The sequence below is a fragment of the Microcaecilia unicolor genome, chromosome 4 (genome assembly GCF_901765095.1).
Source record: "Microcaecilia unicolor chromosome 4, aMicUni1.1, whole genome shotgun sequence".
NCBI classification, from domain to species: Eukaryota; Metazoa; Chordata; class Amphibia; order Gymnophiona; family Siphonopidae; genus Microcaecilia; species Microcaecilia unicolor.
Genome location: NC_044034.1, coordinates 93221959 through 93249326, shown reverse-complemented (window position 1 = coordinate 93249326; position 27368 = coordinate 93221959). Strand labels below are relative to the sequence as shown.

Genomic DNA, 27368 nt, shown 5'->3' with positions numbered 1-27368 from the left:
TGCTGGGTTTGATGGACCTTTGGTCTGTCCCAGTATGGCAATACCTATGTATTTATGGCCCCAACATAGGTACTAGCTTATCTCAATATTGTTATCCACCAGAGGAGAAAGCGCCACCCAATACATCAGCCGGTATTGAGGTAACTTTATCTAGCAAATAATTTTAAACAGAAATACACAGGTATGCACTTACCTTGCTTCCTGATAGGTATTCCTTTATTTTAAATGACTAGGCTGTGCTGCAAACTAAAGTTAAAACTCTAAACTGAGGTTTCCTGTGATTTTTCAGCTCTGCTGTACACTGATGCTATGGTAAACTCTAGAATAGTCCCTTAACTGTTAGCCTATGAAACTGTTATAGAGACTTTAAATGCTAAACAATCAATGAAACAGCAAAAACAACAAAAAAAAACCTATTCCTTAAACTGCCTTTGCTAAATAAACCGAGTAACTTAAAAATACAGACACTGAGATTACCTATTAAACACTATCTACCTTTCCCCAAGTTTAAAAGCAATTTCCCAGCAAATAACTTATCAATGAAGTTGTCCTGCTCTGGAAATCCTCATAGCACCTCTTGTGGACAGAGAACAACTGAAAGTCTGACTTACTTTTGTGCCTGTGCTGCTTTGATGTCTCACATTATTTCAGTAATTCAAGAATAAGCAAATCTATAATACAATTTCAGATTTGTTCGGTGGTGTTGCCCCTGACATCTGCACAGGATGTGTTATCACAAACACAAGTCACATGTTGCTTAGTCTATTCTTTTCTATTACCTGCTTACATCCTTAACCCCTGATAATCCTCCTGGGAGTTGGTGGGATCCTATTCTCATAAATGCTTTCATGTCCATCACTTTTTAATATATTTATAAATGATCTGGAAATAGAAATAATGAGTGAGATGATTATTGGCAACACAGTTGTTCAACATTGTTAAATCACAAGAGGCTAGTGAAAAATTGCAGGTGGATCTTACAAGACTGGGTATCCAAATAGCAGATGACATTTATTATGAGCAAGTGCCAAGTGATGCATTTAGGGAAGAGGAACCCAAATTATAGCTACATGAGGAGTCAAGGGGATTGGACAACTTCCCTATGAGGAAAGGCTAGAGATGCTAGGTTTCTTCAGCTTGGAAGAGATGGCTGAGGAGAGAAAACGTTAGAGCTCAATAAAATACTGTGTGGAATGGAACGGGTAGATGTGAATCGTTTGTTTACTCTTTCCAAAACTACAAGGACTAGAGGGCATGCAATGACACTACTGAGTAATAAATTTAAAACAAATTGATGAAAAGTTTACTCACTGAACGTGTAATTAAACTCTGGAATTCATTGCTAGAGAATGTGGTAAAAATAGCTTAGCAGGGAGGGAAGTGACGTCATCACCTGAGATGGCTGCCTGAGCCATGAGCTCCGTCCAGCCCAACGCAAATAGAAAGCCCACCGCAGCGCCATCGCATCCGCGTGGCTCCCTGAGAGAGGGAGAAGTATACGAAGGCAGCGGTAAGCGATATTGGCATTACTTCCAGAGCACTGACAGTGGATTTACAGTCTTTTGCATACCCGGGCCCAACGATGAGTACGAGCGCGCCAGTCCCCGAAAGTCGCCCACCCACATCCCGAGCAGAGTGCCTGTCACAACTTTCACTGCCCTTGTTTACACCAGGAGAGGGGCAACTGCAAGACGAGGCACACATGCAGGAAATCCAGGGCTGGCTCCAAGAACTAAAAACGGATATAATTAAAGCAGTACGGGCAGATCTTACCGCGCTGGGGGCGGAACTGAGAGGCAAAATTGGCGCGCTGGGTAACCGGGTGGCAGAGACGGAAGAATGGCTGGAAGAGCAAACGGAGTCAATTCAGACGCTGGAAACGCAGATTCGAGAAACGAGGCAAGAAACTCAACAGCTATGGGATAAGGTGGAAGACCTCGAGTACCGGAGCCGACGCTGCAACGTGAGGTTCCGTGGACTTCCAGAAACACCGCAATACATGGACTGTGAGTTGACAGTACAAAACATTGCATGCGCTCTCCTACAAGAAATACGGATAAGTAAAGAGCCTACAGACAATTCAGCTGGTGAGGGCTTATCGAGCCTTAGGCAACATCAAATCAAACCGACCAAAGGACATCATTGCCTGCTTTGGCGATTTCAAAATGAAAGAAAAGATCATGCAGGCCTCGAGGTCCACACCCAGCTTTAAATGGGATTCATACCATATAGAATGCTACCAGGATCTGGCAGCGGCCACGCTGAAAAGGAGAGCAGAGCTCAGGCCCTTCACGAAATTTCTGAATGATAAAGGCTTCAAGTATAGATGGGGCCATCCTTTTATGCTGAGATTTTATAAAGAAGGGAAGCTGTACCAAGTACGCGATATAGCAGAGATATTTCCAGGCCGAGCAGAGAAGTTAACGAAGTGAGACGCCGCATAACATCAACAGGGGACGAGCCACGCTGGCAACGAGCTACGGCAGGGAAGGGACGCCTGCAGCATCAGCAATCTGACTCGCAGTTGAGGAAAACAGCAGGCTTAACCAAAAAATAGAACAGAAAGCATCACACGGAAAGAGGATATATTTCAGGTTAAAGGCCAAAGACTGTAACATTACAGACTGAATGATATAAAGAGTTTGACCATATCTGTTATGTAGAGGTACATTAATGATGTTTTATTCACTAAAGATTATTCATATGTTGCGGGGGCTAAGCTATTAGTTAAGAATATATGGGGATGGGGTCATTTTCTTCTAGGGCAACCCCATGATGTTAATGAAGGGTTGTCTCAAGTTGGGGAGGGAGGGCAGGGGGTTTAATAGTTGGGGGGCAAGTTAAGAGTCAACAACAACAGATGATCAGTGGGAGGGGGCCATGTGAGACTCAGAGGCAGGGGGCTGGGCAGGTAAGAGGGCTGGAGAGAGTGTTTTTAAGGGCAAGATGAGTATGGTTAAATGTATGACCCTCAATGTAAAAGGGATCAACTCCCCAGGGAAATGGCAACTCATGTTTAAAGAGATTCTGCGCCTTAAGGCGGATATAACATTTATTCAAGAGACACATTTGATTCAGTCACACGAAAGGTTGTGTCAGTATCAAAGAAATCAACAGATATACTTTGCATCTAACTCACTAGAAAAAAAAGGGTGTTCTAACAGTGCTGTCCCAAAGGTATCCCTGGCAAGTGCAGCAAGTGGTGCGTGATAAGGGGGGATCGATACTTGCTGTTGGTGGTCAACGTTGATGGGGAGGTGCTAACGCTGTTAAATCTATACGCGCCCAATGACCACCAGGCTTTCTATTTGGAGTTGTCGACGCTCCTATCCAAACATATTGAGGGTGCCTTATTAGTTGAAGGGGATTTTAACCTCACGTTGCAACCAACATTAGATAATACCACTCGGGGGGGTTCATTACTCGCAGGTGGATAGATCTCAGTTATGCAAATTTATGGGACAATGGGTGTTGTTGGACCTCTGGAGACATAGAAATCCGCACTCTAGAAGTTACACTTACTATTCAGCGGTTCACAACTCACATCTCGCATAGATATGTGGATGGGTTCCCCGACCTTATTGAATAGCATAACAGACATCCAAATACACCCTAGGACATGGTCAGACCATGCACCGGTCCTGCTTGACCTGTCACTCCAGGTAATGAGCCCACCACCACCACAGTGGTGGTTTGATGATGGGCTGTTGGCCGATCCTTTGATAGTCACTAAACTGGAAGCGGATATTAAAGAATATATTTATATCAATGATAATGGAGAAGTGTCCTCAGGGGTGCTATGGTAGGGCTGCAAGGCAGTGATGAGGGGCAAAACTATAGCCCTACAGGTGTATATCAGACGACAGGCTAGAGCTAGGACCTGCCAAATACATACAGAGTTAGTGACTCTCAATGAGCAAGCTCTGCAACGAGCTGACTCTAGGGACATCCAACAATGTATAAATATGTTACAGATGGAGCTTCGGGAGCTCCAAATGGCAGAGGTCGCAGAACAACTACAAAGGGTTAGGCAAAATTATTTCGAATTTGGGAATAAGGCCTCCAGACTACTAGCCCATAAGTTGAAAAAATGGGCCATGAGCTCCCATATTCACTCTATTTTAGATACAGCGGGTAATATTGGCACAACGTTAGAGAGCATACAGTCGTCTTTTTTAGATTTCTATAAGACCCTGTATTGAGCAGAGGGGGACTTGGATCCACAGGAAACCCAAGCTTATCTTGAGCAGACAGCGCTTCCTAAACTATCAGGCCTAGAGGCTGAAACTCTGTCAGCACCAATCACTTCAGAGGAGGTGGCGTGGGCTATAGGAGACCTGCCTAATGGCAAGGCCCCAGGACCAGATGGGTTCACAAATAAATTTTATAGATGCTATAGCAAATTGTTGGTGCCCCTACTGGTCCGGGCCTTTAATGAAATTGAGCATCAGTCTGAATTACCCTACACATGGAGGCTGGCAGAGGTGGTAGTATTACACAAGCCTGGGAAAGATCCGCAACATTGTGGCTCTTATCGTCCGATCTCACTTTTGGGATCCGACTCTAAGATATTTACTAAAATATTAGCTAAACGTCTGCAAAAGTTTCTGCCAAGATTGGTACATGGAGACCAGGCGGGCTTCATCACGGGACAACAAACGTTTGACAATATCAGAAGGGCGCTCCACTTGATCCGTGAAGCAGGTACCACTCGGCAGCCCACATTATTTTTATCTTTAGACGCCAAAAAGGCTTTTGATCAGGTCAGCTGGGCTTTCATGTTCTCAGTGTTGGAACTTATGGGCTTTACGGGTCGATTTGTCTCCTGGCTCCGATTAATATATACCCGGCCACTGGCTGTTTTGCGGATCAACGGGACTAGGTCGGAATCGATAACATTGGAACGAGGGACGCGCTAAGGGTGTGCGCTATCACCGTTATTTGCACTGACCATGGAACCCTTAGCTCAGTATATAAGGAGGCACCCAGATATACATGGCCTTAAGGTGGGGCTAACAACACATATGATAATGTTGTTTGCTGATGATGTCCTCCTCACAGTGACCAATCCTTGTGAGTCTTTACCACAGCTAGTGAGGGGACTAAATTATTCACGGTGAAGCTCCAGCCTACATGTCTGACTTAATAGACCTACCACCCAGCAACGCTAAAAGATCATCTCGAACTTTTCTTAACCTCCACTTCCCTAATTGCAAAGGCATAACTACTACTACTACTTAGCATTTCTATAGCACTGCCAGGGTTACGCAGCACTGTACAAGTTTAACATGGCGAAGGACAGTCCCTGCTCAAGAGAGTTTACAATCTAAAGGTTACAAACTATGTAGTCAGTGTAGGTAGCATGAATGGGGAAGGTGGTTAGGCGCCAAAAGCAAGGGAGAAGAGATGGGCCTTAAGTAAGGACTTGAAGATGGGCAGGGAAGTCTGTTCCAGGCATAAGGTGATGCGAGGCAGAAGGGGCGGAGTCTGGAGTTAGCGGTGTTGGAGAAGGATACAGATAGGAGTGATTTGTCCTGAGAGCGGAGGTTACAGGCAGGAACATACGGGGAGAGGAGGGTAGAGAGGTAATGGGGGGCTGCAGATTGAGTGCATTTGAAGGTCAATAGGAGAAGCTTGAACTGAATACGGTAGCGGATCGGGAGCCAGTGAAGTGACTTGAGGAGAGGGGTGATATGAGAGTATCGGTTCACGCGGTAGATAAGACGTGCGGCGGAATTTTGGACAGCTTGAAGGGGGGATAGATGGCTAAGCGGGAGGCCAGCGAGAAGAAGGTTGCAATAGTCAAGACGAGAGGTAACGAGCGAGTGGACGAGGGTTCAGGTGGTCTGTTCAGAGAGGAATGGGCGAATTTTGCTAATATTATAGAGGAAGAAACGACAGGTCTTAGCAGTCTGCTGGATATGGGCAGAGAAGGAGAGGGAGGAGTCGAAGATGACTCCGCGATTGCGGGCTGAAGAGACGGGGAGGATGAGGGCGTTGTCAACAGAGACGGCAAGTGGGGGAAGAGGAGAAGAGGGTTTGGGTGGAAAGACAAGGAGCTCAGTCTTTGCCATGTTCAGTTTCAGATGCCGGTTGGACAGCCAGGCAGCGATGTCTGAGAGGCAGGCCGAAACTCTGGCCTGGGTTTCGACTGTGATGTCGGGAGTGGAGAGATAAAGCTGGGTGTCATCAGCATAGAGATGGTACTGGAAACCATGTGATGAGATCAGCGAGCCCAGGGAAGAGGTGTAGATCGAGAAAAGGAGCGGTCCAAGGACAGATCCTTGGGGAACCCCAACAGAGAGCGGGATGGGGGTGGAAGAAGAGCCATTAGAAAATACTCGGAAGGTGCGTTGGGAAAGATAAGAAGAGAACCAGGAGAGGACGGAGCCCTGGAACCCAAATGAGGACAGTGTGTCAAGAAGTAAATTATGATTGACGGTGTCAAAGGCGGCAGATAGGTCGAGGAGGATGAGGATGGAATAGTGTCCCTTGGATTTGGCAAGGAACAGGTCATTGCAGACTTTAGAGAGTGCTGTTTCTGTCGAGTGTAGAGGGCGAAAGCCGGATTGAAGCGGATCGAGGATGGCCTGAGAGGAGAGGAAATCAAGGCAGCGGCTGTGGACAGCGCGTTCAAGTAATTTAGAGAGGAAGGGTAGAAGAGAGATGGGGCGGTAGTTGGAGGGACAGGTGGGGTCAAGTGAAGGTTTTGTGAGAAGTGATGTGACTACAGCGTGCTTGAAGTTGTCCGGGACAGTAGCAGTGGAGAGAGAGAGGTTGAGGATGTGACAGATTGAGGGGATAACTGTAGGAGAGATGTTGTTAAGCAGATAGGTGGGAATGGGATCAGAGGAACAGGTGGTGCACTTAGAGGAAGAAAGAAGGCGAGCAGTGTCCTCTTCGGTGATCTCAGGGAAGGAGGAGAAGGAGGCCAGGTTAGGTTGGTTGAGGGAGTGGGTTAAGAAGTCCCAGGGAGGAGAAGGCTTGGAAGCGAGTTCAAGGTTTATCTTTTGCACTTTATCACGGAAGTAGTCAGCTAGTGTTTGAGGAGAGAGTGAGGGGGGGGGGGGTGGGAGCGGAGGGCACTTTAAGTAGGGAGTTGAGGGTGGCGAAGAGGCGACGAGGGTTGGAGCCAAGAGAATTGGTTAATTGAGAGTAATATTCCTGTTTGGCAAGGAATAGGGAGGACTGGATGGAGGACAGCATGAATTTGTAATGGGTGAAGTCTGACAGGGTGCGAGATTTCCTCCAGAGTCGTTCAGCAGAACGGGTGCAGGAGCGAAGGTAACGGATGCAAGGGGTTAACCAGGGCTGAGGATTGATGCGCTTAGTGGGGCGAGAGACAGATGGTGCTAGGGTATCCAGAGCAGTGGAGAGAATTTCATTGTAGGTAGAGACAGCCTTGTCGACGGATTCAGAAGACAAGATGGAAGGGAAGAGATTGGAGATGTGAGAGGATAGGGTAGGGGGGTCGACGGCTTGGAGATTCCTGAAAGCAGTGGTTGTAGTTGGGCAAGGTTGAGGGGGGGGGGTGATGAAGTGAGAGGGTGATTAGGTGATGATCTGAGATTGGAAGGACTGAGGTGCAGAAGTTGGAAGGTGAGCAGGAAGAGAAGAGAACGAGGTCGAGACAATGGCCATTACAGTGAGTAGGGGTGGTAGCGCAGAGTTGGAGGTTAAAGGAGGATGTCAGAGTGAGGAATTTAGAAGCGTAGGAGTTGGATGGGTTGTCAACGTGAATATTAAAATCACCAAGAATGAGGGATGGAGAGGAGGGATCAAGAAAGACGGTGAGCCAGGCGTCGAAGTCAGTAAGGAATGAAGAGAGGGGCTTATCGGGGGGGGGGGGGGGGGCGGTAGATGACTGCAACTCTGAGTGGTGTCGGGTAGAATAGCCGGATGGCATGAGTTTCGAAGGATGAGAAGCAATGAGACTGTGGCAGGAGGAGGGGTTGGAAACTACAGGAGGGTGAGAGAAGAAATCCAACGCCTCCACCGCGTACATCTGGGCGGGGAGTGTGGGAGAAAAGGTATCCTCCATGGCATAGGACTGCGATTGAGGCAGTGTCATTAGGGGTTATCCAAGTTACAGTTAAAGCGAGCAGTTGAAGGGAACGGGAGATGAATAAATCGTGGGTGAAGGAGAGTTTGTTGCATACTGAGTGGGCATTCCATAGGGCACACGAGAAGGGGAGGGAAGCGGGGGGGAGAAGGGGAATAGAAATGAGAAAATGAGATTGGAGGCATTCTGGGATCGGTTACGTGGAGATGGAGAGGAGAGGAGAGGTGAGGTGAGGGGGACCTGGATTGGGATTGATGTCACCTGCGGAAAGTAGGAGAAGGAGTAGAAGAGTGCGGAGGAGGGTGGGGGAGGAGGGTCGACGAAGATGACGAAGACGGGATGTGCTGAGGAGGAATGGGGATGGGTTAATGGTGGGGAGGAAGTGTAGAAGGTTGAGAGCTAGGAATGATGAGGGGGGCAGGAGAGCTGGGGAGGTGGTGGGGGGTGGGGGGAGGTAGGTTAGGGGAGTAATGAGCAGGACGGAAGGGGACCAGGGTGGGCGATGAGTTCCTGAGGTAGACAGTGGAAGGGGAGGGGGGAAGATGTTAGGAAGGGACAGGGTGATGAAGAGAATGTGTATAGGGGCCATATATAGGGCTAAGGTGGATGTGGATAGATGTGAAGTGAGTGAGGTGATAGGAGTAGAGGAGGAAGGCAGGAAGGCTAGGACTGGGACAGCAGTCCTATATGTACAACTTAAGGTAGCAACTTGAGGATTTAAACATTAGCATTAAAGCAGTTAAATCAATAATTAATATGCATCAGAGGTATGTCGAGGTAACAACTTGAGGATTTAAACATTAGCATAAAGCAGTTCAATCAATAGTTAAAGTAGATACAATGAGATGCAGCTAAGCCTAAATGTTAAATGTAGTTCAATTAACAATTAAAGTAGATAACAGTGAGATGCAGCTAAGCCTAAATGCTAGCAATATAGCAGATTGTAAAGCGGCAATTAATAAGGCAGATAGAACGAGGATTTGCAGTGAGGTGCAGTTAAGCCTCAAAGTCTACAATATTGCAGAATTTAAATAGCAATTAGGTAGTAGAATTTCAACAAGATACAGAGCAGTAGGATTTTAGGTAGCGACTTGAGTCAATGAAACAGATGACTGGGACAGGCAGGGATAAGCTGGATCCGACGGGCTGGGACAAGCTGGAGCAGGTAGCTGGAATAAGCTGGATCCGATGGACTGGGACAAGCCGGAGCAGGGAGCTGGAACAAGCCGGAGCAGGTAGCTGGAACAAGCTGGAACGTGCAGGGAGAGGCTGGAATAGGTGGACAGGAACAAGCTGGATCAGGCGGGCTGGTACTGCTGAAGCAGAAGGACTGGAGCAACAGGAAGAAGCTGAGCAGGCGGGTTGGAATAAGCTGGATCAGGCGGGCTGGAGGAAGCTGGAGCAGATGTCTGGCACAACAGGGAGGAGCTGGATCAGGCGGACTGGAACAGGCTGGTGCAGATGGACTGGGACGAGCTGGGTCAGGTGAGCTGGAACAGGCTGGAGCAGATGGCTGGAACAAACAGGGAGAAGCTGGGAGAAGCTGGAACAAGCAGGGAGAAGCTGGATTCGACTGACTGCAGTAAGCTGGAGCAGGTAGTAGGCGGGTTGGAGCAAGCTGGAGTAGATGGCTGGTATAAGCTGCGGCTGGAGCGAGCAGGGAGAAGCTGGGTTCGACGGACTGCGGCAAGCTGGAGCAGGTAGCTGGAACAAGCAGGGAGAGGCAAGAGCAGGTAGCAGGTAGCTGGAACAAACAGAGAGAAGCTGGATCCGACGGACTGCGGCTGGGTGGCAGGACTGGAGCAAGCTGGAGCTGGCTGGATCAGGTGGACTGGAACAAGATGGGGCAGAGGAAAGCTGGGCAGCACGCATCAACCTTTTCTTGCATAAGCACGCAATTCTGGCATATACTACCACGCAACTTGAAAACAATCCACGAACTAACCAACTTCCGCAAACTACTGAAGACTCATCTCTTTGATAAAATTTACTGTAAGGATCAATACACATGAAGTCCACACTTACTGTTCCAGAAATACACCAATACATTCTTTTCTGAACTCTCATACCCCGTAATTTTATCACACTTAAACTTTCACTCACAGAAAATGTTATACCGAATGTTCTTTTGCCAAGGTTCTATTACCCTATTAATTTCCCGTTGTCTCTTTCCATTGTTCCATTGTTCATTTCCTTGTCCTATTCCCTAACAATACCTTGACTCTGTCTTCGCTTAACTTCTCACAATGTAATCCATAACTGATTTGTAACAAATCGTATTTCCATTATTTACAATGTATTGTAAGCCACACTGAGCCCGCAAATAGGTGGGAAAATGTGGGATACAAATGCAATAAAATAAATAAATAAAATAAATCAATATGGGCAGTTCTCGGGATTTCGGGTGAACATGGATAAGTCGGAGGTACTGGGTCTCGGGTTGTCAGGAGTAGAGGAGGCACTGATACGACAGCAGCTTCCAATCAAATGGGTCACCCGATCCCTCAGATACCTAGGCATACATTTAACACCTAAATTGACTGACCTATATCAGGCTAACTTTCCCTCTAAGATTCGGGAACTTTTCTTGGAGCTGGACAGATGGGAGGGGCTCGAATTGTCTTGGTTAGGCAGGGTGGCTGCGGTCAAAATGATGATCCTGCCCAAGCTTTTGTATTTATTCATGGCACTGCCATTGCCAATGCCTGCAGGATTCTTCCGCCAGCTTAACAGAAAAGTTTTTGCTTACATATGGCAGCACAAGCCGCCTAGGGTACAAGCGGCTATTATGTATAAACCTAAAAAACGAGGGGGTATGGGTGTCCCGAACTTCACTCTGTACCATCAAGCGGCACAGTTGCGAGTGCTGGCGGAGTGGAGAGTGGGTAATGCAAAGCCATGGCACTAGATAGAGCAATATTGGATGGGGGTAACAAACTTATATTTCTTGCTATGGTTGCCCAAAAATCAACTCCAGTCATATATGACCTCCGGCGGTGCAATATCCTTTGCAGACATGGATCGCTCTAAGACATGTTTTTTCCCAATAGAACATATTTTCACCAGATGGAAATAAAAGCAGCTCCGGTATGTCCTTTGGGAAGAGACAACCCAGTATATAAGTTATGGGAGAAGACAGGCCTTAGCACATTAGACCAACTTTGGGAGGAAGGGCAAATGGTACCATTTGATGAGCTTCAGGAGGAATATGGCCTCCCACTATGTCACCTATTTCACTATAACCGCATTAGAGATTTTATATATAGAAGAGCTAGGGCATAATTAACCCTAGAAGAGACGGCCCTAGAACAGGCGGTGAGGGCGGGCAGCCACAGAGGGTGTGTATCGCGCTTGTATGAGGCACTGCTCAATGACAAGGGGCCTATATTACACTATATATAGCGCTGGGAAAGAGACCTAAAAGTCACTTTAGAATACACACAGTGGGAAAAGGCATTAGAACACATGCTACGGGTCTCTATATCCAGTTCTATGATTGAAAATAATTACAAAGTATTATATCAATGGTATTATACGCCTAAGAGATTGGTCAAAATGTACGGGCGGGGATCAGACCACTGTTGGAGGGGATGTGCAGAAACGGGATATGCTTCATATTTGGTGGACATGCCCAAAGATTCAAATATACTGGTTAGAACTACTAGATTTATTTGCTCAGATGATGGGGGTGCGCTATCCTGCAAGACCGGAGGTGTGTTTGCTTCATAAACGCCCTCCAGGGGTTCGCCTGCTGGAACATCGGATTGTGTCGGTTGGATTAGTAGCTGGCAAAATTGTACTGGCATCAGCATGGAAGAGCCCAATTGCGCCCCCGGTGATAAAAGTTATTCATAAAATGGACTATCTATACCAAATGTCCAAAATGACAGCCATCCGCTCTGGACACATAGCAAAGTTTAATACCCAGTGGGACAGCTACAGAGCGTGGAGATCTCAGGAAGGGATAGATCTTGATGCCCCAAAGCTGATTGTACCTCGTATGTGATGGACATTTTCAAAGACTTATAAACACCGACATCTTCTTATCTTCGGGGCTGATATCTTTGTTTTGGGGGAGGGAAGGATGGGGGGGAGGGTTAGGGAATTAGGTTGTTTCCTAAAAACTTGCAATAAATGTATAATTGATATGAATGGTTTGTAAGTGGTTAAAACTTTAATAAACATATTAAGAAAAAAATAGCTTAGCAGTTTAAGACAGGTTTGGATAATTTCCTACAGGTAATATCCATAAACCATTATTAGAATGGGCTTGGGAAAATCCATTGCTTATTCCTGGAATAAGCAGTATAAAATCTGTTTTTATTATCTTGGGATCTTGGCAGGCAACTGTAACCTGGATTAGCTACTGTTGGAAACAAAATACTGGGCTTCGTGGACCTTTGGTCTGACCCAGTATAGTAATGCTTATGTTCTTATTGTATACCTTCCCAACTTACTTGGATAGTACGTCCTGACAAATAGGATACAAACCAATCAGAGACCAAACCCCAAATATGAATCCCATATAATCTGTCAAGCAAAACATCATGATTAACCGTATCAAAGGCAGAAGATACATCTAACAACACAAAAGAATAAGTAACACTATATTATCCAAGCCCATCCTACTGACATCGAATACAGATAACAGCACTGCCTTTGTACTATGCCCCTTATGAAATCCGTATTGCCTCTTATTATCGTTTAATGATAAAATCATACCAGGTCCTCTCCATTGTTTAGTCAATTTAGATAGTAACCTGCCACTTTTATTACCATATTAAAAAAAATTGATATTGGTAAGTGTGCTGATATTTTGGCACATTGATGAATAAATTTAGATAGTAACCTTCTACTTTTACTACAATATTTGTAAAATTGATATTGGTAATATTGTGCTGATATTTTGGCACATTGATGAATAAGTTCATTAAGGGAGGCTTGTGTCAACAATAATTGAGCCTTACTAGCAGTGGTAGGGTATGCATTGCACAGATGGTGTTCTCTGGTCAGCTGTTCCAGCCACAGAATGGCACTATCCCTCACTTTCTTTATATGACTGGCATAGGAGATTATTTTTGCCTGCATTATGGCCTTGGTTGCTTCCCAAAACAAGATCTCATCTGTCATAATCTTGACACTTTTGTATCAGTTGAGCACCAAATTTTGTGTCATGATAGAGATCTAATGGAAGTTTCCACCACCTTGGATTGACAGGGTCAATGTCAACCTCCAGTGTTACCCAAATAATGGCATAATCTGAGGTCTCTGTGGGTCCAGTTGTCATCCCGATCACCTTAGAAAACAATTCTCTAGCTACTAGTATATAAACTATTCAAGTATGAATCGAGTGAGCCCTTGACATATGGGTATATTCCTTCTTTCCAAGATGAAGTTGTCTCCATGCATCCATCACTTCAAGGGCTTCATGAGAAGTGGAATACCCTTTGTAACATCATATTTCTTCCTATAAGAGTTACAGAACTTTTCAAGGGAGGGATCCGCCACTCTGTTAAAATCCCCTGCTATAATAAGGATACCTCCAAACTGTTGCAAGTGCTTCATAATTGTCTGATTACATTGTTTATTGTAAACATTCAGATCATATTACATTACATATGACCAACTGTTGTCTGTCTATAGTTATTTGCACTATAATGTAATGCCCCTCAGTGTGCACACTTAAAAAAACAATATGACAACCTCGGCCACCTTAGAGACCGCTGATGACTATACAGTCCCCAACCCACCAGCTTCTTAATTTACAATGTTCCTCTGAGCAGAGATGTGTCTAGGGCATGTTACATTACATATGACCGACTGTTGTCTGTCTATAGTTATTTGCACTATAATGTAATGCCCCTCAGTGTGCACACTTAAAAAAACAATATGACAATGTCGGCCACTTTAGAAACTGCTGATGACTATATAGTCTCCAACCCTCCAGCTTCTTAATTTACAATGTTCCTCTGAGCAGAGATGTGTCTACTGTAACAATGCAACAGCTGTATGTTGTCTATGAAGGGATCTCAGTATTTTATACCATTTGATGGGGGAATTGACACCTTCCTTATTCCAGGAATTATTTTAAGGGCATTTAAGTATCTGCAATAAATGCATAATACCACTTTTGATTTCTATACCCCACTACCAGCAGTCATCCCAGCTTCTGACTACCCCCTTTCATCCCTGCAGAATGCCCTTTGTAACGAGACTACCTTGAGGTTGCCCCCTCCCACAAACTGTTCTAGATATTAGCCTGCTCCACATCCTCCTCCCACCATTTTATGGCAACCAGTCCCAGCCAAGAGTGGCGCAACCACCCATAATTTAACTTATATAAATCCATCAGTCTTGCAGAGATATTTATACTGCTTTAAGTGGGAAACATGATCTCTGGGTAGAATAATATTCAGCATTTTAGATTTTGAAGCATTCATTTTGAAACCCAACAGTTCCCATACTGTTCAAGTTCAGTCACAATAACAGGAAGCAAGGTCATCGGGGCTCCCCACTGTCAACAAAAGATTGTCAGCGAAAAGGGATATTTTGAACTCTTCCTTCCCCACCCAAATCCCGTGAACATCCTTAGCTCTCATTCATGCGGCCGATGGTTCTACCACAAGGGAAAACAATGGGGACAATTGGCACCCCTGCCAAGTACCCTGTTTTAGATGGAATTTACCTGAATAACCCCTATTTATGCAAATACGAGCAGTGGGGTCAGAATACAAAGCTGAAATCCATGAACAAAAATTTGGGCCAAACCCCATTCTAATCGATGTAACATATAGTGACATAGTAAATGACGGCAGATAAAGACCTGTTCGGTCCATCCAGTCTGCCCAACAAGATAAACTCATTTTACATGGTATGTGATACTTTATATGTATACCCGAGTTTGATTTGTCCTTGCCTTTCTCAGGGCACAGACCATAGAAGTCTGCCCAGTACTGTTCTTGTACTAAGTTCTGAAGCTAAGATCGAAGCCCCTTAAAATTTACATTCCAGCCCATCCCTATCTATTCAGTCACGATCAGGGCGTAGACCATAGAAGTCTGCCCAGCTCCCGTTTTGTTTCCAGTTACCGGCGTCGCCACCCAATGTCCGCTAAGATTCCACGGAACTATTTCTTCTAAACAGGATTCCCTTGTGTTTGTTTATTTTATTTGTTACATTTGTATCCCACATTTTACCACCTTTTTGCAGGTTCAGTGTGGCTTACATAGTACCGTAAAGGCGTTCGCCAATTCCGGTATGAACAAATACAGTAATGTGGTAGAATAAGGTTTGTGTGTACAGACACATTAGGGAATCGTAGAGAGGTAGAGTTTATATGTCCATTATGAGCTTTGGTTTCGTTGTGTTCTAGGGCACACATTACTGTTTTCATCTCTACCATCTCCCGCGGGAGGGCATTCCACATATCCACCACCCTCTCCGTGAGAAAAATACTTCCTGACATTAGTCCTGAGTCTGCCCCCCTTCAACCTCAATTCATGTCCTCTAGTTCTACTACCTTCCCATCTCTGGAAAAGGTTCATTTGCAGATTAATACCTTTCAAATATTTGAACGTCTGTATCATATCACCCCTGTTTCTCCTTTCCTCCAAGGTATACATGTTCAGGTCAGCAAGTCTGTCCTCGTACGGTTTGCAACGCAAATCCCATACCATTTCATGAATACCAACTTCTGTCTGTCAAAGGATTTTTCATAATCTGTTGCCAGAAGCATCATGGGTACCCTGCTCCGCTGAGTGTACCTGATGAGATTTAAGTGTGCCTTACATTGTCACCTGTGGTTCACCCAGGAATAAACCTAGATTGGTCCTAAAAAACGTTCATCATATTTGCCAGAACCCACAAGCTGTAGGGTCCTTGCCAGGCTTAGAAAGAACAGTCACCCTAACCTCCATCATCGATGGAGGAAGGGAAGAGCCCTGCAGTATGGAATTAAATGCATGCCTGAGAATGGGGACTAAGTATGTGGGAAATACTTAGTAGACAGCCCATCCAACCCTAGAGCTTTCCCCAGTGTGTTCGCTGCTTGCTTACTGAGGGTCACAAAATCTAATCCAGGCAATTGTCCTCTCTAAAGCAGTCAGCAAGACATCAGATGAATGCGATCTTTGATAAAACTAGAAAACCCTGCAGGGCATCCTGATCCCTCACTAATATACCCTGCTTGGTTTTAAGAGCTGAGACAAAACTTTGTTGGGATCTAGCTTTTAATTGTTGCACCTGCAACCAGCTTGCGCAGGTGCCCTCTTCAGAAAAAATAGTTGCTTCACCAGTTGCAGCTCATGATAGAGGGAAACAGTCCAGAGCTTTTTAGCTGATTCCTAAGCTCTAGTTTAGAAACAAGATCAGGAGTTCTAGTGAGAGGAGAAGACTGCTCTAGCTGTTGAATTTGAGATCTCCGATCAAGTTCTTGAACAGTTCTCTGCTTCTTCAATCTGATGAACCACTTAAGATGCCCCCGAACATAGGCCTTGAACTCATTCCACAACATATTCAAAGACATATTGGGGGTCGAATTCAAAGTGAAATACTCTGGAATCAATTTAGAGAGATCCCTTACCACCACCTCCTCCCTCAATATGCCTTCATTCAATCTCCAGAATTGCAATTTTTTCTCAGGAGGGCCCATTAGGTTAACCAGATAGGTGCATAAGTACATAATTACGTAAGTATTGCCATACTGGGACAGACCAAAGGTCCATCAAGCCCAGCATCCTGTTTCCAACAGTGGCCAATCCAGATCACAAACATCTATCTTGGACTGCTTACTACGAGACAAAAAGAATTTATCACAAAAAAGATAATCAGTCCTGATATAGAAATCTATGAAGGGTCGAATAAAAAGTGTATTGAGAGCTGCTCCTTCCATACATTGACTAAGCCCAAACTCTGAAGCATGTCCTTCAAGCCTTGCGATCAGTTGCACTTGTGGAACACCCAGATGAGCTATCCAATGCAGGAAGAAGAGTCATATTAAAATTGGCCCCAGTCAGCCATATACCAGGAGCACCCAATCCTAATAAAAAATGTACTTATCTCATGCCAAAGCACGAACATGTCCTCCCAAACTACTTCTTGTATCCAACCAAATGTTCATATTAAGTGCCAAGTTCATTCATCAGATGTAGTACAATCCTCCAGGATCGGGAATGGAACAGCCACAAATGATCACTCCAGGTGCCAGGCTGAGTACTTCAGTTCCTCAAGTCAGCAAAAACGAATAATCATCACTGGAATCCATGCAATACTTTTTCTCTCTCTCTTTGCCTTTCTAAAGTGATGATTCTTGGTTTTTGCTGACTTTGATTAGGATTGGGTGGGACACCATGTGTATGTTATTAATTGAGATGTTTGTGGAGTGATTTGTGATTGGAGTAATATCAGGAAGTATTTTTTTAGAGAGAGGGTGGTGGATACATGGAATGCCCTCCTGCGGGAGGTAGTGGAGATGAAAATGGTAATGAAATTCAAACATGCGTTGGATAAACACAAAGGAATCCTGTTTAGAAGGAATGGATCCATGAAGTCTTAGCGGAGATTGGATGGCGATGCCGGTAATTGAGAAGCATAAGTACATAAGTAATGCCACACTGGGAAAAGACCAAAGGTCCATGGAGCCCAGCATCCTGTCCATGACAGCGGCCAATCCAGGCCAAGGGCACCTGGCGAGCTTCCCAAATGTACAAACATTCTATACATGTTATTACTGGAATTGTGGATTTTTCCCAAGTCCATTTAGTAGTGGTTTATAGACCTGTCCTTTAGGAAACCGTCTAACCCCTTTTTAAACTCTGCTAAGCTAACCGCCTTCACCACGTTCTCCGGCAACAAATTCCAAAGTTTAATTACGCGTTGGGTGAAGAAAAATTTTCTTCGATTTGTTTTAAATTTACTACACTGTAGTTTCATCGCATGCCCCCTAGTCCTAGTATTTTTGGAAAGCGTGAAGAGACGCTTCACATCCACCTGTTCCACTCCACTCAAAACTGGTGCTGGGCAGACTTCTACGGGCTATGCCCTGATCGTGACTAAATAGATATGGATGGGCTTAAGTGTAAATTTTAAGGGGCTTTAACGTTAGCTTCAGAACTTTTAGTACAAGAACAGTGCTGGGCAGACTTCTACGGTCTGTGCCCTGAGAAAGGCAAGGACAAATCAAACACTGGTATACATATAAAGTATCACATACCATGTAAAATGAGTTTATCTTGTTGGGCAGACTGGATGGACTGTACAGGTTTTTATCTGGCATCATTTACTATGTTACTATATTTTGAGTCAGGCAGATATGTTTTATTAGTTATGTATGAGAGTTAAGGTTTATGGGAATTGGGTGGTTGAGATAAGTCTGAGTGGGTGTATCCCAATATTTTAATACAAGTGTGTGAATATTTAATAAAACTTTTCTATATTGTCATAGTTGTTCAGTGATAAATACTGGTAATATTAGAGGAATTTCCACCCCGAAATACAGCAGAGAGAAAATCTCCCATATTTTACAGTAATATATATTCAAAAAAGGGGACAGAGCAAATACTGAGGAAAGTTTTTAAAAAATTCCCTAATCAATCAGGTGACACTGAAATAAACCATGCTAAGAAAGGGTAATATGATGTCTTGTATAAAACTCTGTGATTTGGGGTTTCTTTCTATAACTTGGCATTGAGACATGAAGCTATGTAATATCCCTGCAAAGATTCATCACTGTTGCATAGAGCATTGTCAGGTGCAGTATTGTAAGTTAATTAGGTAGTATATTTTCATCTAATAAGCAGAAGGTTACATGAATACCATCAATTGATTGTATTTTCTCATATTTGCATTTCATTTTCTGTTTCAGGCATCTTGTGATAATGGATCCAAAATACACAGTTATCTTCTAGAATGGGATGAAGTAAGTAATTTTATATGGCTATATTCAGTCTAAATAATTTGGCTTCTGTGGGGTCAGAGGCCAGTAGGGGTGTCTACTCTGGACAATACTGTTGCAAGTTGATGATTGGATGCTGATAAAAGGGCTGTTGGTGGCAGAGCTTAGCTGCTGACTACCATATACATTTTCCCCATTCATGTGCACAGTTAACGGCAAGGATAGGTCCAAGTGCTTTCAAGGAAAGCTAAAGTAAATTAATAAAAGGTGCATAGTATAGCTATATATGCCAAATTCAATCAGCACATGCTATATCAGTTGGTTACAATCGTGCAAATAAATACATATACAAAACATTCTTCTATTCCGCAACTACCTCTCAGTTCAATGCGGATCCCATATAAGAAGCCAGGCATAACCTGGAATTACAATATCAATCTAGAATACAATTCAACTTAATAAAAACTTTTAAAGACAAAGAAACACCTTTAAAAATCTTTGAACTAGCTCATATTCCTTAGTATCTGAACTTGATAAGGGATAGAATTCCAGCAGCAAATCCTATAAAAAAAAAAGTCTCTTTAATCTTATTCCCCTTGGACTGGGAAATTGAAACTTAACAGAATTTTGTAACATCTCTGGTCTAGTTCTTCCTAATAAACCTTTCAAAGATATCATGTATTGAGGTGCCTGCCTGTAAATTATATTTAAGAACAGAATACACAGTTGAAAATAGATTTGAACTTCCACTGGTATCAAGTACAAGCTAATTAACAAAAGTGATACTCTATCCTGGATTTAAGCGACGCACAAAAGATTTAGGGCCCTGTTTACTAAACCGCGCTAGAGGCGCATTAGTGTTTCTAGTGCAATCTAACTGTGTAGGCGCCCACAATATTTCTGTGGGTGCCTACACAGCATGCGCTAATTTTGTGCACGTGCTAAAAACGCTAGTGCACCTTAGTAAACAGGGGCCCTTGGACTTATACAGGATCTCAGCAGACATCTTATAGTTCAGCACTCTAGAAATTTACATGCAGTTACCACTGTGGCAATTGGTCTAGCCACACATTTTGTGGCCTCTGAACTATATTAAAGTTCAAAGAGAAGAAACATTGTTACCCTGTTACAGCTGGTGTGATTAGGCACAGAAAAAAAATCACGTAATTTGCCCAGTGATTACAGAGAAAATTTTTCAAAAGATTTTATCCAGGTTCTTGAAGCAGCTAGGTAAAATCTAGTGCTGAAACTTGTCCTCCCTTTCTGTGAGTGAAAACATCCATGCCACAAAGAGACATAGGAGGTAGGTCGGAGCTGTCTGATAACATGCTGGGATATCAATTTTTTAAATTACTACACATCCATTTACAGTGTAGTGTTGCCAAGCACTTGTTAAAAAATGGATACTAAGTGCCTGTGGTGTCGATTAGCCTCACATTGAAAAAAAAAAAGTGGGAGGGTGGGGGGAAACAAAACAAAAAAACAAACAAGCCATACCTCACTGGGAAAACGTACTTGCAAAGTGGTCATGGGTCATGGACCTTCAAAGCACCCCATAGGATTTCAAAATTATCACAACAGAGCCTATGATGAAAACAATGTTTGTGTTCTTTATACATTTCTGACTTTTAGTTGCGTGCTGTATTGGGTCTAACCACTAGGTCTCACTTCCTACAAGTGCTGCTGTGTCATGTTTCATTTTTTTCCTGCTATTGTTCTATAGGTGATATACTTATCAGCAGATATTTTTATTAGTATGACTATATTTAATGATCATTTGATTATTTTCAGGGAAAAAGAAATGGCGAGTTCTGCCAATGTTACTATGGCCAACAGAAGCAATTTAGGATTACAAAACTATCACCAGCAATGGGGTACACATTTAGACTAGCTGCCAAAAATGATATGGGCATGAGGTAGGTACTATTATTTTAAGCACATACAGATGTGGTCTAAGTACATGGATGGATATCTGTATAAATATGTACAATTCCACAGGAAATTAATCTTTCTCTATCTGATGTTGCTGACAGATTTTCAAAGTATCTGTGCATTCCCTACACAAATGCTACGTTGCGACTTCCATTGGTCTCTATTTGTTCGAGCTAGTGCATAAGCAAAAACATTGGCACTCAAAAAAATTACTTTTCTTTTACTATTAAAGACCTCATTTTGTGTCTTTCATCCCCTCTCCAAGTTGGATTTGGATTTTAGATTTTATTGCTTGTTTTTCTAAATCTGAGCTCAAGGTGCATTACAATCAGATATACAAGTCATGTCCCTGCCCAAATGGATTTACAATCTAAGTTGTACCTGCGGCAGTAGAGGATTAAGTGATTTGCCCAAGCCACAAGAATTACCAATGGAAGAAGAGGGCTTTGAACCGTGGCTTTGCTAGTTGACCCAGTAGTTCTTGCCTGCCAGTGGCATTGGCAAAGTTACTACTACTTACTACTACTACTATTTAGCATTTCTATAGCGCTACAAGGCATACGCAGCGCTGCACAAACATAGAAGAAAGACAGTCCCTGCTCAAAGAGCTTACAGACCAGTGCTTAACCAGAGGACTTCAGGCTTAGAGATGGTTAATTCCCAGGATACCTATCTTCTTCTCCTCCTCCTGAGCGGGTTTCCTGCAGGACAATTTCAACCAAATTCACATTTTGTGTACCTCATCAGGTCACTAGGGTGTAAATGAGCCTGATAGCAGGAATCTTAGAGGACTGAATCTGTTGGATCGAGGTTTTGCCTCTGTTTCTCTGTCTCTTCAAGACAAGTTAGGAGCTGCCCATCCTTGTGTCTAATCAGTGGAGGTCATCTTGGATCCCCTTTTTTAACAGGATTTTTAAATAAACAGAGATTTTCAAATAGACAATTTATCAGTGTAACCATAGGCAGTCAGTGATTTATCTGTTTGGGGAAGCTAAGGCAGGGTTAGGGTGGGGTGGGATGGTATGGGGTGCAGCAGGGCAAGTTAAAATCCTTAGGTGGGGGCACAACATCTATGTCAGCAGTAAAGGGACAGTAGGAGCACTTGAACAGAGCAGGGAAAGACCCCTTCACTGTGTTTGATACAGATGCACCAGCTGCCTTCCTGTTTCTTGTTTGTTTATATTCTGCCTTTATTCGACTCCTCTCTCTCCTTCTCTGCACATATTCAACAGACTGCTAAAACCTGTCTTTTCTTTCTCTATAATGACACCAAAATTTGCCCTTTCCTTTCTGAGCACACTACCAGAACCTTTATCCACACTTATCACCTCTCACTTAGACTATTGCAACTTGCTTCTCGCAGGTCTCCCACTTAGCCATCTCTCTCCTCTTCAGTCTGTTCAAAATTCTGCCGCACGACTTATATTTCACCAGTGTTGCTATGCTCATATTAGCCCTCTCCTCAAGTCACTTCACTGGCTCCCTATCCGTTTCCGCATACAGATCAAACTCCTCTTATTGACTTGTAAGTGCATTCACTCTTCAGCTCCTCAGTACCTCTCCACTCTCATCTCTTCCTACATTCCTCCCTGGGAACTCCGTTCACTGGGTAGATCTCTCTTATCTGCACCCTTCACCTCCACTTCTAACTCCATACTCCGTTCCTTTTATCTTGTTGCACCATATGCCTGGAATAAACTTCCTGAGCCGGTACATCAAGCTCCATCTCTGGCCATCTTCAAATCTAGGCTAAAAGCCCACCTTTTTGATACTGCTTTTAACTCCTAACCCTTACTCGTTCAGTACCCTTATTTTATCATTCCCACCTCAGTACTAATATTTACTACTATTTAGCATTTCTATAGCGCTACAAGGCGTACGCAGCACTGCACAATCATAGAAGAAAGACAGTCCCTGCTCAAAGAGCTTACAATCTAATTCCCTTATCTCTTATTTGTCCTGTTTGTCTGTCCTAATTAGATTGTAAGCTCTGTTGAGCAGGGACTGTCTCTTCATGTTCAAGTGTACAGCGCTGCATACATCTAGTAGCGCTATAGAAATAAGTAGTAGTAGAAGTAACAAGGCAGACGACAATATTACATTCATAATACAATCTTCTAAAAAGAAATAATATATGTGATGAAATAAAATCAACACAGTACTAATTCTGAGATTCAACTAAAATCCCCTATTAACTTACTGATGATGTTATGCACACTGAATGCATTTTATTAAATTATGTGCCAAAATAATCAAAATAATGCACATCAAAGTAATACAGGAGTATTCTGGGAATATATACAGGTACTTGAACACTTGGTTTCTAGTCAGCCCTAGCTCTCCAGTCCAGCATCTTCTGTTGGCCCTGTGAACAGGTGTTAGCAGCTCTGCAAGAGAAATTCTATAGTTGCTGGCAACCATAAAATGATTTACCTTTCTGTTTTTGGTAGGTTGCCAAATGGCCATTAGGCTTTGCTGCCCTTTAGTTTACAGTTGAGTTACCAAACATATTTTGAATAAATGTTATCTATATTAGCGGTATGTAATGGTTAGAGCAGCAGGTTGAGATCCAGGGAAGCTGCTCCTTGAAATCATGAACAAGTCACTTAACCCTTCATTGCCTCAGGTACTACAAACTTTGACTTGTAAGCCTCCAAGGACAGGAAAATTCTTATGGTACCTAAATGTAACTTGCTTTGAACTACTACTGAGAAAGATCTAAGCTAAATCCAAATCCCAAATCCAGTACCAAGGATACAAAACCCCTACAAAAAAAAACACCCAGGACCTATAGAGCAATTCTTCCATATCATAATAGCACTAACTTCTAGAGTCACATAACTAGGGTTTACCTAGGAAAAGGCAGCACCATAAACATTGCAATGGGCACTAGAACATCAGTACACTTATTGGAAAACTAAACAAGCCAGATTATTACAGACTGATCCTACACAAACATTTAGTGCAAACAGAGTACCTGTCCTCTTTCACACGTGCAGAACACAGATTGACCCTCCCCAAGTATAGAATAAGTAACCACAATTAGATACACATGTGTTGTTCTTCAGTATGAAATCTACTAGACCTGATGGCAGTCTTCAATATTCTAAAAGCCTTCCCCACTTTATTTGTTGGAAAGGGAAATTCTGATTGACAACCAAGTAGCAGTGTTCTGTATAAATAAGCAAGGATGAACAGGTTCACATTCTGTGCAAGGATTTTGCCATTTCTAACCAGAGTGGACTGCCACTTAACCTTTTGTAAGCGTAGAATGGTTTAATACACAAACTCAGCTGAATCCTAGAACTCCACAAATAAGCCTTAGATAATTAGTGGCAAATCAGATCTTCTATCAGTTTGGGGGAGGGGGGACCTCAGGAGATGTTTGTGACAAAAGACAATTTAAAACGTCCTCTCTTTTGCTTCAGGAAGCAGACCAACAACAGATGCAGTCTCCCTGAATTGGAGAGTCTGGCTGCTATATACATTCTTCCTAGTTCTTCTAATCTCAAGAATGATCCAAAAGGTTAAAGAGGATAAGACTAGAGTGTTCTTCAAAACACAAGAGTGGCTTCCCTGTGTCTCTGATCTTTCAGTGGGCAGTCTAGGAGATTTGCCTAGTCTTTTATATACCAAGAACAGGAATTCTTTCACTTGAACATCCAATCACTCACACTAATTAATGACATGGATGTTGCACTGGCTAGTTTTTTTTCCTGTCATCATTTTCATGAGATAGAAGATAACTGTCTGCATCAAGAAAACTGTCCACCAGGAAGTCATGGAATCACATGCAAAAGATTTTCAATTTGGTGCAGCAAAAAGGGCATGCATCCTTTCAATTTGTTCCATCTATATTCTTCCAGACTCTTAAGTAGAATCTCAGTAATTTAATCAGGTATAGTAATATAGTATTGTCAGGTTGAAGGTCACTCTTTCTTGGCACCTTTATCTCCAGGTCTGACACATGAAAGCTCTAAAATTAGAGTGAATAGTGGTAAGGCATCTGCTGTGTGGGAACTCCCATACATGCTTGGAAAGATCTGTTGGTCTGTCTGGGTTCTGAGAGAGTAAAGTTGTTGCAGCATCTTTAGATGATATCACCCATTAGTGCTTTTTATTTAAACTGCTGTCTACAGAGAAACCCCTATTATAGATAAGCAATTTCATCTTCTTAAACATGTTTGTGGTTTAAGGGAATGGACAAAGTACGGTAATTAGAAAGTGTGAATCAATGCCCTTTCTCTCTCTCACTACAGTAAAGATTTGTTTTCATTTTGAAGCAGAGTTCTGATTTTACCATAAACAGGAAAATTGCTATAATGTGTATGTCACTATGGTTATGATATATTTTGTTTAAATGGCCTTTGTTTTTAAATAGTGGTTTTAGTGAAGAAGTCATGTATTACACCTCAGGCAGTGCTCCATCAATGCCAGCAAGTCCGACGCTCATTAAAGCTGAAGTTACTTCATTATCCTTACAGTGGAGTAAACCCTCAGGAACACCATCTGATGAAGGAATTTCTTATGTTTTGGAGATGGAAGATGAAACATCAGTAAGTGTATCATTGCAAACTAAGCTGTTACCTAAGTTAAAAAAAAATACTTTTTTTATTTCTTTAAGCTAGGGATGTAGGTAACTGTAGTATCTTTTAGAGCAAACCGGAGTTCAATGGGTTGCTTCCCAAAGAACTCCACTACCATCACTTAGATCAGTGATATTTACTCCCAGTCCTCAAGGACCACCACAGGATCAGATTTTCAGAATATCCCTAATGAGTAGGCAGGAGAAAGATTTGTATACAATGGGAAGGAAGTGTGTATTCAATTCTCTTTCATACCTGTTGGGGATATCCTGAAAACCTGACCTGGAGTGAATATCAAGGCTTAGATGCTTGAGAGGGTCACATTGCTCCTATAGTTCATAAAATTAGCAGATAATGCTGCATTTTATGTATTTATAATTTATTTCCTATTTTCCTATATAATCATTGCTCATTTGCCCAATTTATACTATTTTCATTTTAAACTTCATCAGCTAGAGCAATTTTTTAAATATTAGTGTATTACTTTGTACCAGGATACTCAATAGAAAAAGATGTATGTTGTTTGAGGGGGAGTTGTTATTGTTTTTTTTTTTTTTTTTAGTTCAGCAGTGGGCGTTTTCTCAACTATTTTATATCTTTTCTTTTGGCATGTGCCCAGCAGATGAGAATTTAAAACTAGGTTTGAGACTGAATTGTACTGAAGAAGGTTGTCCTTCAGGGATCAGTTCTGTCACCTTTTCTTTTTAATTCTTGAGTATCCATTCTGTCACTTGTTGAGGAGCTTTGATGTACTCTTTGTCTTGTGCAGATGATCTTATGTTTTATTTTCTTTTATTAGCACAGATGGGACTTCAGTTCACGAACCCATGCAGTGGTTTTGAGGCATTAGATTTTATAACTGACAGAAAATGAACTAGTATAAATTTGAGTAATGCTGAGGCATTGACTGTTTTGTTCATCTTCCTTTATCCTCCCTAGATCACATTGTGGTTGGACAGTCTAGTGCTGTTCACCTAGAGATAAGATATTTGGGAATGGTTTTGGATACAAGACTGACTTTTAGACCCCAAATAAACTTAGTGGTGAAAAGTGCGTTCTGTTGGACCCATCTTGTGTGCAGACTGAAACCATATGTGCCATCTGCAGACCTTAAGTTTGATCAGTTCTGCTCTCTGATTATTATGACAATACTGTATATACTTGGTAACCTACTTCTTTAAGATTTCTCCAGATAGTTCAAAATACTGCTGTAAGACTGAATTATTTAAACACATGACTAAATTTAATGGAATCACAGTGGTTCCCAATTCAATTTTGACTCTAATTTAGAAACATAAAAAAACAGAAAAATGAAAGCAGATAGACTATATGGCCGATCCAGTTTGCCCATCCATGCCTTCTACTATCCCTTCCTCCCCCTTTTCCTTAGTGATCCTATATACTTGCTCCAAGCTTGCTTCAATCCAGATAGTCTTTGTCTCCACCACCTGCACCAGGAAGCCATTCCACAAATTCACCACCCTTTCTCTGAATTATTTCCTTATGTTGTGCTTTCATCCTATGCACCCCCTCATTTCAGAGCTTTCTTTCACTTAGAGACTCACCTTTTGTGCATTTCTGCCACTGAGGTATTTAAACATTTCTATCATATCTCCCCTCTTCCATCTTTCTTCCAAAGTATATGTAGAAGTAAACCAGTAATTCACCACCTAATGTGATAGGACAGAGATATGTATAAAACAATTATCTTGCACTTTGGTAAAAAAAAAACATGCCTCCTTACTTAGCTGTTCTGAGCTCAAACATCTTTTTTTTTTTAACTTACAAATTTTATTGAAGCATCATCTGAAATACAACATAGAGCCTCTGGCTCTGAACAAATTACAACTTATCTTTTATCTTAACAGTTTCCTTCAAACCTTTTTATCCCTCCTTT

General features: G+C 42.7%; 1 protein-coding gene across 2 annotated transcripts in view; it reads left to right on the top strand.

Annotated features, from left to right (window-relative positions):
• FNDC3A (fibronectin type III domain containing 3A) overlaps positions 1-27368 on the top strand; it is a 379001-nt gene that overhangs the window by 207053 nt on the left and 144580 nt on the right. For both annotated transcript variants that reach the window (XM_030200475.1, XM_030200477.1), the window contains 3 exons: positions 18924-18977; positions 20745-20869; positions 25267-25441. In XM_030200475.1, the coding sequence (XP_030056335.1) occupies positions 18924-18977; positions 20745-20869; positions 25267-25441 (354 nt within the window). The remainder of the gene's footprint in view (positions 1-18923; positions 18978-20744; positions 20870-25266; positions 25442-27368) is intronic.